The sequence below is a fragment of the Pan paniscus genome, chromosome 15 (genome assembly GCF_029289425.2).
Source record: "Pan paniscus chromosome 15, NHGRI_mPanPan1-v2.0_pri, whole genome shotgun sequence".
Lineage (NCBI taxonomy): Eukaryota > Metazoa > Chordata > Mammalia > Primates > Hominidae > Pan > Pan paniscus.
The window spans coordinates 71640618-71653562 of record NC_073264.2 but is presented as its reverse complement, the minus strand read 5'-3'; the positions used below and the strand labels follow the sequence as shown (position 1 = coordinate 71653562).

The 12945-nt window shown below is 39.3% G+C and overlaps 1 protein-coding gene across 3 annotated transcripts in view; it reads left to right on the top strand.

Moving 5' to 3' along the window:
• Window positions 1-11825, top strand: part of LOC100989288 (disintegrin and metalloproteinase domain-containing protein 20) — a 32175-nt gene extending 20350 nt beyond the window's left edge. For all 3 annotated transcript variants that reach the window (XM_055097742.2, XM_008977832.4, XM_055097741.2), the window contains exon 2: window positions 6992-11825. In XM_055097742.2, coding sequence (XP_054953717.1) covers window positions 7018-9348 — 2331 coding nt within the window. In that variant the 5' untranslated portion in view covers window positions 6992-7017 and the 3' untranslated portion in view covers window positions 9349-11825. The remainder of the gene's footprint in view (window positions 1-6991) is intronic.
• Window positions 11826-12945: the final 1120 nt, after the last annotated feature.

Here is a 12945-nt window from a genome sequence, read left to right as displayed (position 1 = left end):
CCCCCCTCCCCCCTCCCCACCACAGTCCCCAGAGTGTGATATTCCCCTTCCTGTGTCCATGCGATCTCATTGTTCAATTCCCACCTATGAGTGAGAATATGCGGTGTTTAGTTTTTTGTTCTTGCAATAGTTTACTGAGAATGATGGTTTCCAATTTCATCCATGTCCCTACAAAGGACCTGAACTCATCATTTTTTATGGCTGCATAGTATTCCATGGTGTATATGTGCCACATTTTCTTAATCCAGTCTATCATTGTTGGACATTTAGGTTGGTTCCAAGTCTTTGCTATTGTGAATAATGCCGCAATAAACATACATGTGCATGTGTCTTTATAGCAGCATGATTTATAGTCCTTTGGGTATATACCCAGTAATGGGATGGCTGGGTCAAATGGTATTTCTAGTTCTAGATCCCTGAGGAATCGCCACACTGACTTCCACAATGGTTGAACTAGTTTACAGTCCCACCAACAGTGTAAAAGTGTTCCTATTTCTCCACATCCTCTCCAGCACCTGTTGTTTCCTGACTTTTGAATGATTGCCATTCTAACTGGTGTGAGATGATATCTCATAGTGGTTTTGATTTGCATTTCTCTGATGGCCAGTGATGATGAGCATTTTTTCATGTGTCTTTTGGCTGCATAAATGTCTTCTTTTGAGAAGTGTCTGTTCATGTCCTTCGCCCACTTTTTGATGGGGTTGTTTGTTTTTTTCTTGTAAATTTGTTTGAGTTCATTGTAGATTCTGGATATTAGCCCTTTGTCAGATGAGTAGGTTGCGAAAATTTTCTCCCATTTTGTAGGTTGCCTGTTCACTCTGATGGTAGTTTCTTTTGCTGTGCAGAAGCTCTTTAGTTTAATTAGATCCCATTTGTCAATTTTGGCTTTTGTTGCCATTGCTTTTGGTGTTTTGGACATGAAGTCCTTGCCCACGCCTATGTCCTGAATGGTAATGCCTAGGTTTTCTTCTAGGGTTCTTATGGTTTTAGGTCTAACGTTTAAATCTTTAATCCATCTTGAATTGATTTTTGTATAAGGTGTAAGGAAGGGATCCAGTTTCAGCTTTCTGCATATGGCTAGCCAGTTTTCCCAGCACCATTTATTAAATAGGGAATCCTTTCCCCATTGCTTGTTTTTCTCAGGTTTGTCAAAGATCAGATAGTTGTAGGTAAGCGGCGTCATTTCTGAGGGCTCTGTTCTGTTCCATTGATCTATATCTCTGTTTTGGTACCAGTACCATGCTGTTTTGGTTACTGTAGCCTTGTAGTATAGTTTGAAGTCAGGTAGTGTGATGCCTCCAGCTTTGTTCTTTTGGCTTAGGATTGACTTGGCGATGCGGGCTCTTTTTTGGTTCCATATGAACTTTAAAGTAGTTTTTCCAATTCTGTGAAGAAAGTCATTGGTAGCTTGATGGGGATGGCATTGAATCTGTAATTTACCTTGGGCAGTATGGCCATTTTCACGATATTGATTCTTCCTACCCATGAGCATGGAATGTTCTTCCATTTGTTTGTATCCTCTTTTATTTCCTTGAGCAGTGGTTTGTAGTTCTCCTTGAAGAGGTCCTTCACATCCCTTGTAAGTTGGATTCCTAGGTATTTTATTCTCTTTGAAGCAATTGTGAATGGGAGTTCACTCATGATTTGGCTCTCTGTTTGTCTGTTGTTGGTGTATAGGAATGCTTGTGATTTTTGTACATTGATTTTGTATCCTGAGACTTTGCTGAAGTTGCTTATCAGCTTAAGGAGATTTTGGGCTGAGACGATGGGGTTTTCTAGATAAACAATCATGTCGTCTGCAAACAGGGACAATTTGACTTCCTCTTTTCCTAATTGAATACCCTTTATTTCCTTCTCCTGCCTGATTGCCCTGGCCAGAACTTCCAACACTATGTTGAATAGGAGCGGTGAGAGAGGGCATCCCTGTCTTGTGCCAGTTTTCAAAGGGAATGCTTCCAGTTTTTGCCCATTCAGTATGATATTGGCTGTGGGTTTGTCATAGAAAGCTCTTATTATTTTGAAATACTTCCCATCAATACCTAATTTATTGAGAGTTTTTAGCATGAAATTTTTAAAAATAAATGTATTATAGCCTAAGTGCACAGTGTTTATAAAGTTTACAGTAGTGTACAGTAATGTCCCAGGCCTTCACATTCACTCACCATTTACTTACTGACTTACCCAGAGAAACTCCTAGTTCTGCAAGCTCCATACATGATGAGTGCCCTAAACAAGTGAACCATTTTTTATCTTTTATGCCATATGTTTACTGTTTCTATGTTTAAATGTGTTTATATACACAAATACTTACCATTGTATTCCAGTTGCCTATAGTATTCAGTATAGTAGCATGCTGTACAGGTTTGTGGCATAGGAACAATAGGCTATCCAATATAGCCCAGGTGTATAGTAGGCTATACCATTCTAGGTTTGTAGAAGTACACTCTATGATGTTTGCACAATGACGAAATCACCTAACAACACATTTCTCAGAATTTGTCCCCATTGTTAAGTGATGAATGAGTGTATTTGTGAATTTTTCAGATTTCATTACATTATTGATAGCTAGTCTCATTCTATTGTGGTCAGAAAGATGCTTGGGGTGATTTCAATCTTAAATTTGTTAAGACTTGTTTTATGACCTAATATGTGAACTATCCTGGAGAATATTTTGTGTGCCCTTGAGAAGAATGTGTGTTCTGATGTGTTGGGTAGAATGTTCTGTGTGTGTTTGTTAGGTCCATATGGTCTATAGTGTGGCTCAAGTCAGTTTCTTAAATTGATTTTCTGTCTGGATGTTCTATCCATTATTGAAAATAGGGTATCAAAATATCTTACTATTATTGTGTTGCTATCTATTTCTCCCTTAAATTATGTCAATGTTTGCTTCATATATTTGGGTTCTCCAATGTTGGGTGCGTATATTTCTAATTGTTATATCTTCCTGATAAATTGAGCCCTTTTATCATTATATAGTCTCATCTTTTGTCTCTTGTAACAGTTTGTTTTGCTTTTAGATGCATATGAAATTATTTTTACTACAAACAAGATGTAGTCAAACCTGCTTTAGGAAGCTTCAGTCATTGTCTAACACAGATGTTCCAGGTGATTGCCCATTCTGTCAGACTCAAGGAGGTTCTCTCTTTTCATGTGGCCATCTATCAGCCTGTTTATAGTTTTCTCTTCTTGATAGCATCATCTACTGTGTCCTTGTCAAAACCTTTCCAGGTTTGGGTTTGTGTATTTTCCCAAGCCTCTCATTTCTTGGACAATTTCTTTCATCATTGTCAGTCAAATCTGGCATGGTCAGATTATCTCCACTAAGCTCTGGAATGAGGAAACCTTTTTGTTTAACACATCCTAAGAAGGATTCTCCAATTCTACCTGGACATATGGAACAGTTCAACCCCCTATACATTAGGGGAAACCTATGTATCCAGTGATTAATATAATCATGAAAAGAAATAAAGTATCCAGTTATTAATACAATCATGAAAAGAAAATGAAAAGGACTTTCTTAGAAGATGGACCTAAGTGATCCTTATCTATTCACTTTCTGATCCATTTCCTCACAACCATATCTAAAAAAGAAGATAGTAGATGGCAAAGATGTAAAATTGTCTCCCAATTGTTGTTCCAAACTCCCCCACCCACTGCAAGTGCATCATCATTCAGTTGCTTTTAATATTGTATTGAACTTCACATTCACCTTTGTTTTATGCAGGTTTAACATAATTATATTAAGGATACTAAGCTTTCTTTAGCCAAAAGTATGAACATTTTATATCAATAACAATATTTCTGCTATATTTTTCTACAAAATTATAGTTTAACTGGTGATGTGGTAGAACCACACATAAAAAAGCAGACCATATACATAAATATTTCAAACACAGGATATGATGCTTATTCAGAAGTTTACAGAATATTAATGATGCAAAGCAGAAGTTGAATTTAATCTAAACATTGAAGGATACTATAATGTGGTTCAAGAATGAGGAAAGGTTTAGATGATTTAGATAAGGGTAGAGCATGAACAAAGTTCCTAAAGCAGAAGTGAGCATATGCTGTGTGTGGAGCTCATAAGATGGGGTTGAAGAGGCTGACCTGACACTTGCATGTAGGGGAGGGATAGAAAAAGAAAACTGGATAGAGGTGGTGGAGGCAGAGTCAATTGACTTTAAGAGCCACATGGTGTGATCTGTAACTGAGAGGACCTTGTTGCTGAGCAGCGAGATTAAGAACTTAATCCTCTGTGAGATCTACAGAGATTTGTTTACTTTTGACATGTGAGATGTCAGTTCTTATATTTGTTTTTTGAGAGGGGCAATACAGACCACTGATGAGCGTGGCCATTAAAAGAACTATGGGCATAATTGTTCAGTTTGCTGGTAAGTGATTCTTGTCCATTAAAGAGAGAAAGTTCTAGTGGCAAGGTGGTAGCCATGGGAGTATGTGAGAATAAAGGAAGATAAATATTTTAAGGTTAGTAGAGATTTGAGTATGTTCATGTACTGGAAGTAAAGAGAAAGTAATGAAGGAAAAGTTGAGGATAAATCTGACAGTTGAGCCAATCTTCAAGTAGGTAAGGCTATAGGATTCATAGCACAGATAGAGGGGCTATGAGCTGGAACTGGAGGAAGATACATCTTTCACTGAAATTGAATCCAAGATCCCAGGGAGAGATAAGAATGACTGTAGTTTCAGATAGGATTTTATTTTCAGCAAAGAAAGAGGGACAGAGTTTTCCCCAAAATCTTTCATTTTCATTATTTGGCTACTGCTCTTCCAGTGGATTTTGACTGTGACCCACAATAAGAAATTTAGCTTAGTTTACATTGAGACTCAGTGAGCATGGGAGTGTGCAGATACAAACACAGACACAGAAAATTAAATATAAACTCTGGTTACAGTGTTTGAAGGTCTTGCTAAGGATCTGTGTAAAACCCTCTGATATTTTCAACACAGTTGTGTTTCCTTTGGTTGTGGCCCACTACATTGATTTACAGTTTGTGACCTGAGTTTGAGAAACACAAAATTAGGCTGTGACTGTGAGTGAGGGGAGAGATCATAAGATAGGGTGTTGATGAGTTTTAAATTGTTACTGGAATTAGAAGAAAGAGTTAATTACTGATGCAGAGGAAGATTCTCACAGTGGTTGAAATCCCAGTAATATTAGAGGAGAGGCCTTCAGAATACGCCCGTTCACAAAATTAATGGGAAGGCAATGTTCCTTTAAGACTTGTCTTTGGAGTAATGCATTGATGACAAGGACTGGCCTATCACAGATTCTTTGGAATAAACTTTTGTATTATAACCTCATCATATTTCTGACTATATGTAATATAGGTTTTATCTTCTCTACAAGGCTTTTTCTGTCATGATCCTCTCTCAATTCACCCATTTCCATCTTAATGTTCCAAACTCTATGACACATACCAAGGATATTATGAGGAGAGCTATGGAGAGGAAATCTAAATTGGGATTTCACCTCTATCAGATATACTTTACCTAAGAGGTCTCATCTAGTGACCCTGATTTCCTCTTGTGGCATCCGGTGGCCATCCATTAGTTCTGGACACCCACATGGAGGGATACAGGTTTTCTTGACATCATAATGCTAAGGATGTTGCACATGCTCATTTGTGCTCTTAGAATATTGAGGCCACCAGTATGTGTTAACAACGTGTCTCCAAATTTGTTTTAACATTTTGATTTCAAATATGAGCAAATCATTAACAACATTTTTAAGTGAAAGTCAGGAACTGAGCAAAGTTAGCTTTTACTTGAGCCAAAATTTGTTTTCAACAGTAATGAGGTTTTTAAGTCTACTCAAATTATGGTCTTCTGAACATTATAATGAATGGACTCTAGGCTTAAGCTCCTCTGTGTAGGCTTTCTTTGGAACATTGAGATTGAAATGTGTAGATCCAGGTAACTCATCAGCCATGTGAAAAGTAGAATCAAATCTGTATTGACATGACCAGGAGGAGCCTCTTACGATAGAGATCATGATGCTAGTTGGCTGTGTGCCCTGTCCCAAAACAGCTGCCTCACTCCCTGTTACCCCATCACATGCCTTCCTTCCTTAGAATGCCCAGGGCTTTTCTGCAGATAAGAATATATTATAAAATTAAAAAGTCTTGATTGGAGGAGGTTTCTCAATACTAGTAAGCCCTTTTAGTGGGGCTTTTTTGACTATCAATTTAGAGCACAATTAGGTATACATAAAATGTCTGGGATAGAAGAGCGGAGATGGAGCAAACTACATGAATAAAGGAACAAAGAATGGTGGATTTTGGATGTGTTGTCCATATACTTATTGAATGTGCAGGTTGCCAGTAGGTTTTTGGTTGGAAGAAAGATTTGTGTCAGAATCCAGTGTCTTTAAAATGAACAATTTTGCTCGGTATGACAGCTCATGCCTGTAATCCCAGTACTTTGGAAGGCTGAGACAAGAAGATCACTTGAGACCAGGAGTTTGAGACCAGCCTGGGTAACATAGTGAGACTCCATCTCTATCCCCGCAAAAAAAATCAAAAAGAAAAATTAGCTGGCTGTTGCAATGCATGCCTGCAGTTCTACTTGGAGGCTAAGGTGGGAGGATCTCGTGAGTCTAGGAATTTGAGGGTGCAATGTGCTGTGATTGTGTCACTGCACTACAGCCTGGGCAACAGAGCAGTACCCCATCTGTAAAATAAGGAAATAATAAAAGAAATACATACATTAAAATAAAATGGAAAATGTCTTGCCATTTTACATATTTTAAGAACAATATATAATGAATCTTTAGGTATCCATCATGAAAATTTGGTAATAACTCACCTATGTGCAATCTCCCCTATCTGGAAATCTTCTTGGCCATATGTATTAAGAGAATCCTAATGCATTTTATTGCTTCAAATATGGTCCAAATGCAGGAATCACTTTGCCTTTTTTCTCTCTCTCTTTCTCCCTTTCTATCCCACCCACCCCATCCTGGCTCTTTCAGTTTTTATTTTCAGCACTGCAGCTCTGATGGTCCAGCTCCACCAGGACACAGATCCCCAGATCCCTAAAGGTCAGCCATGCACCCTGAACAGCTCAGAGGGAGGAGCCAGACCAGCAGTGCCTCACACCTTGTTCTCTTCTGCTCTAGACAGATGGCTCCATAATGACAGCTTCATAATGGCAGTGGGTGAGCCCCTGGTGCACATCAGGGTCACTCTTCTGCTGCTCTGGTTTGGGATGTTTTTGTCTATTTCTGGCCACTCTCAGGCCAGGCCCTCCCAGTATTTCACTTCTCCAGAAGTGGTGATCCCTTTGAAGGTGATCAGCAGGGGCAGAGGTGCAAAGGCTCCTGGATGGCTCTCCTATAGCCTGCGGTTTGGGGGACAGAGATACATTGTCCACATGAGGGTAAATAAGCTGTTGTTTGCTGCACACCTTCCTGTGTTCACCTACACAGAGCAGCATGCCCTGCTCCAGGATCAGCCCTTCATCCAGGATGACTGCTACTACCATGGTTATGTGGAGGGGGTCCCTGAGTCCTTGGTTGCCCTTAGTACCTGTTCTGGGGGCTTTCTTGGAATGCTACAGATAAATGACCTTGTTTATGAAATCAAGCCAATTAGTGTTTCTGCCACATTTGAACACCTAGTATATAAGATAGACAGTGATGATACACAGTTTCCACCTATGAGATGTGGGTTAACAGAAGAGAAAATAGCACACCAGATGGAGTTGCAATTGTCATATAATTTCACTCTGAAGCAAAGTTCTTTTGTGGGCTGGTGGACCCATCAGCGGTTTGTTGAGCTGGTAGTGGTCGTGGATAATATTAGATATCTTTTCTCTCAAAGTAATGCAACAACAGTGCAGCATGAAGTATTTAACGTTGTCAATATAGTGGATTCCTTCTATCATCCTTTGGAGGTTGATGTAATTTTGACTGGAATTGATATATGGACTGCATCAAATCCACTTCCTACCAGTGGAGACCTAGATAATGTTTTAGAGGACTTTTCTATTTGGAAGAATTATAACCTTAATAATCGACTACAACATGATGTTGCACATCTTTTCATAAAAGACACACAAGGCATGAAGCTTGGTGTTGCTTATGTTAAAGGAATATGCCGGAATCCTTTTAATACTGGAGTTGATGTTTTTGAAGACAACAGGTTGGTCATTTTTGCAATTACTTTGGGCCACGAGCTTGGTCATAATTTGGGTATGCAACATGACACCCAGTGGTGTGTGTGCAAGCTACAGTGGTGCATAATGCATGCCTATAGAAAGGTGACAACTAAATTTAGCAACTGCAGTTATGCCCAATATTGGGACAGTACTATCAGTAGTGGATTATGTATTCAACCGCCTCCATATCCAGGGAATATATTTAGACTGAAGTACTGTGGGAATCTAGTGGTTGAAGAAGGGGAGGAATGTGACTGTGGAACCATACAGCAGTGTGCAAAAGATCCCTGTTGTCTGTTAAACTGTACTCTACATCCTGGGGCTGCTTGTGCTTTTGGAATATGTTGCAAAGACTGCAAATTTCTGCCATCAGGAACTTTATGTAGACAACAAGTTGGTGAATGTGACCTTCCAGAGTGGTGCAATGGGACATCCCATCAATGCCCAGATGATGTGTATGTGCAGGACGGGATCTCCTGTAATGTGAATGCCTTCTGCTATGAAAAGACGTGTAATAACCATGATATACAATGTAAAGAGATTTTTGGCCAAGATGCAAGGAGTGCATCTCAGAGTTGCTACCAAGAAATCAACACCCAAGGAAACCGTTTCGGTCACTGTGGTATTGTAGGCACAACATACGTAAAATGTTGGACCCCTGATATCATGTGTGGGAGGGTTCAGTGTGAAAATGTGGGAGTAATTCCCAATCTGATAGAGCATTCTACAGTGCAGCAGTTTCACCTCAATGACACCACTTGCTGGGGCACTGATTATCATTTAGGGATGGCTATACCTGATATTGGTGAGGTGAAAGATGGCACAGTATGTGGTCCAGAAAAGATCTGCATCCGTAAGAAGTGTGCCAGTATGGTTCATCTGTCACAAGCCTGTCAGCCTAAGACCTGCAACATGAGGGGAATCTGCAACAACAAACAACACTGTCACTGCAACCATGAATGGGCACCCCCATACTGCAAGGACAAAGGCTATGGAGGTAGTGCTGATAGTGGCCCACCTCCTAAGAACAACATGGAAGGATTAAATGTGATGGGAAAGTTGCGTTACCTGTCACTATTGTGCCTTCTTCCTTTGGTTGCTTTTTTATTATTTTGCTTACATGTGCTTTTTAAGAAACGCACAAAAAGTAAAGAAGATGAAGAAGGATAAGAGAAATGGGAAAAAGAAGGAGACTAAACTTTATACTTCATTTTTAATATCCAATTTTTTAATAGAAAAATATGAAGGCATGTCTCACTGTTTAAATAAAACTTCATGGACATTTCATGTCAGGATTGCAAGCATTAGCTATCACAGCAAAGGATTCCTAGCCTATTCTTACTTACTCTACAGTGTCTTAAGCAATATTAAAGGTTCCTTTTCCCAGAAGTTGTGTCTTTATGTTTCCTGAGCAAAGGCACAGAAAAGATAGTTTCAAGCTGTTGTCCCTCATTTTTAACTCTCCTCTCTCTCTCTTTTTTTTTTTTTTTTTTTTTTTTTGCTGTACTATGTAATGTTCAGGATGTGCCTGTACACAACTCATTTCTGTTTGGCACATTCAGCTGTGCCAAAGGGGGCAGTAGAAGTAGCCTGGAGTGATGATGAGGGAAGAAGGGAGCTTTCTTTCCTGTGTGCTTACCATGAGTGTCACCATTATTTTGGCTGGGGCCATTCACTCTGGCAATTATATTTGGTTTCAGATTCCAGTTCTGTTGTCACTTTTAGAACCACCCTCATTTTTCCTTAGAAATACCAGCAGCAGTTGGACACTGACCTCCTCAGGGGTCCGGGAGTGAGCAGGGTTGTGGTCCTCTGAGTTCTTGAAGCAGCAGCAGCTGTTCACTGTGCCATCTTTAGAGGTCTGGGTCCTTGCTCTGCGGGGAATGTTCTTTAATCATCACCACTCTAGTAAACCCAACTTCTTTCTTCTGTTCTCCTGGCCCTAGGAGTGTTAGGTGCCTTCTGTAGCTACTTTGTTGTTGGTTGAGTTCTCCGGAAGCAGATACTGAATTGGAGTTTCAAGTACAAGATTTTGTTAGGGACCAACAGCTGTGAAAAAAGGCAAGGAAGTTGGTTGTGCAGATGAGAAATACAAGTACAGGCGTACCTTGGACATAATATAGGTTCAGTTCCAGACCACTGCGATAACAGGAGTATCACAATAAAATGAGTCACACAAAATTTTTGGTTCCCAGTACATAAAAAAGTTATATTTACACTACACTGTAATCTGTTAAGTATGTAGCATTATGTCCAAAAATGCAATACCTTAATTAAAAATCTTTTATTGCTGAGAAATAGTAACAATCCTCTGAGCCTTTAATGAGCCATATGTTTTTGCTGGTGGAGGTTCTTGCCTCATTGTTGACAGATGCTGACTCTTCAGGGTGGTGGTTGCTGAAGGTTGGGGTGACTGGAAATTTCTTAAAATACGACAACAATTAAGTTTGCTGCATCGATTGACTCTTCCTTTCACAAATATTTATCTAGCATGTGATGCTGTTTGATAGGATTTTACCCACAGTAGAACTTCTTTCAAAATTTGAGTCAGTCATCTCAAATTCTACCACTGCTTTATCAACTAAGTTTATGTAATATATTAAGTCCTTTGTTGTTATTTCAACATTGTTGACAGCATCTTCATCAGGAATCAATTCCATTTAAAAAAACCATTTTCTTTGCTCATCTATAAGAAGCAACTCCTCAACCATTCAAGATTTATCATGACATTATGGCAATTCAGTCATATCCTCAGGCTCCACTTTTAAGTCTAATTCTCTTGCTATTTCCACAACATCTACAGTTCTTTCCACCACTGAAGTCATCTGTGAAGGTTAGACTCAATGTCTTCCAAACTCCTTTTAATGTTAATATTTTGACCTCCTCACATAAATCAGGAATGTTCTTAATGACATCTAGAATGGTGAATCCTTTCCAGAAAGGTTTCAATTGATTTGCCCAGATCCATCAGTGGAATTACTATCTATGGCAGCTATAACCTTATGAAATACATTTCTTAAATACAAAGACTTGAAAGTCAAAATTACTCCATCCATGGGCTGCAGAATGGATGTTGTGTTAACAGGCATGAAAACAACATTAATCTCCTTGTACATCTCCATCAGAGCTCTTGGGTGGTCAGGTGTATTGTCAGTGAACAGTAATATTTGAAAAGATGTCATTTTTTTTTCTGAGCAGTAGGTCTCAACAATGGGCTTAAAATATTCAGTAAACCATGCTGTGAACAGATATGCTGTCATCAAGGGCTTTGCTGTTTCATTGACAGAACACAGGCAGAGTAGACTTAGCATCATCCTTAAGGGCCTTCAGATTTTTGGAATGGCAAAGGAGCATTGGTTTCAATTTAAATTCACCACCTGCATTAGTCCCTAACAAAACCGTCAGCCTGTCCTTTGAAGCTTTGAAGCCAGGCATTGACTTCTCCTCTCTAGCTGTGAAAGTCCTAGTCTCCTTCCAATAGAAGGCTGTTTCATCTACATTGAAAATCTGTTGCTTGGTGTAGCCACCTTCATCAGTGACCTTAGCTAGATCTTCTGGATAACTTGCTGCAGCTTCTACATGAGCACTTGCTACTTCATCTTGCACCTTTATGTTATGGAGATGGCTTTTTCCTTAACCCTCATCAACCAACCTGTGCTTGCTTCAAATTTTTTCACCGCAGATTCCTTACCTCTCTCTGCTGTCATAGAATTGGTGAAAATTAGGACCTTGCTCTGGATTAGGCTTTGAGTTAAGGGAATGTTGTGGCTGGTTTAATCTTCTGTCCAGACCACTCAAACATTCTGTATATCAGCAGTAAGGCTGTTTTGCTTGCTTATCATTTGTGTGTTCACTGGAGTAGCATTTTAAATTTTCTTCAAGAATGTGTCCTTTGCATTTACAACTTTGGCTGTTTGGTACAAGAGGCCTAGCTTGGCTTTTGACATGCCTTTCTCATTAAGCTTAATCATTTTTAGCTTTTGATTTAAAGTGAGAAATGGAAGACTCTTCCTTTCACTTGAACACTTAAGCTATGGTAGGATTATAAATTAATGGGCCCAATTTCCATCTTATATCTTAGGGAATAGGGAGGCCCAAGGAGAGGGAAAGAGATGGGGAAATGGTCAATTGGTGGAGCAGTTGGAATACACATAATTTTTTTTGCTTAAGTTTGTCTTCTTATATGGTTGGGATTTGTGGCACCCCAAAACAATTATTATGGTAACATCAAAGTTGACTGATCACAGATCACCACAACAGATATAATAATAATAAAGATTGAAATATTGTGAGAATTACCAAAATGTGACACAGAGACACAAAGCAAGCACTTGCTATTGAAAAAACGGTGCCAACAGATTTGCTCAACAAAAGATTGCCACAAACCTTCAATTTGTAAAACAAAAGCAAAAGAGTATCTGTGAAGCACAATACATTGACGTGTGATAAAATAAGGTATACTTCTATATTGCAGCTTTGGCCAATCTGGCAGTGAGCTCCGGACTGAATATTGCTTGACAAATTTGTCTGAGTTGGGCCAAAATGGTCTGGTCTTCATCCCTTCAGTTTGTTCATTCCCTTGGATGTGGGAGAAGGGCATGAGCTTGGTAGGATGCCTCTTTGTAACTGAGGCTGACCCCAAAGAGCTAACATCTGGATGCTGTCTTCTGATCATAATTCCTGCAGACGGTCAGCAAGTCCTCTCTTGAAGGAGGATCCAAGAGGCATATTTGTGTATTCTACAGTCCAATATTTGCACTGCTCTGA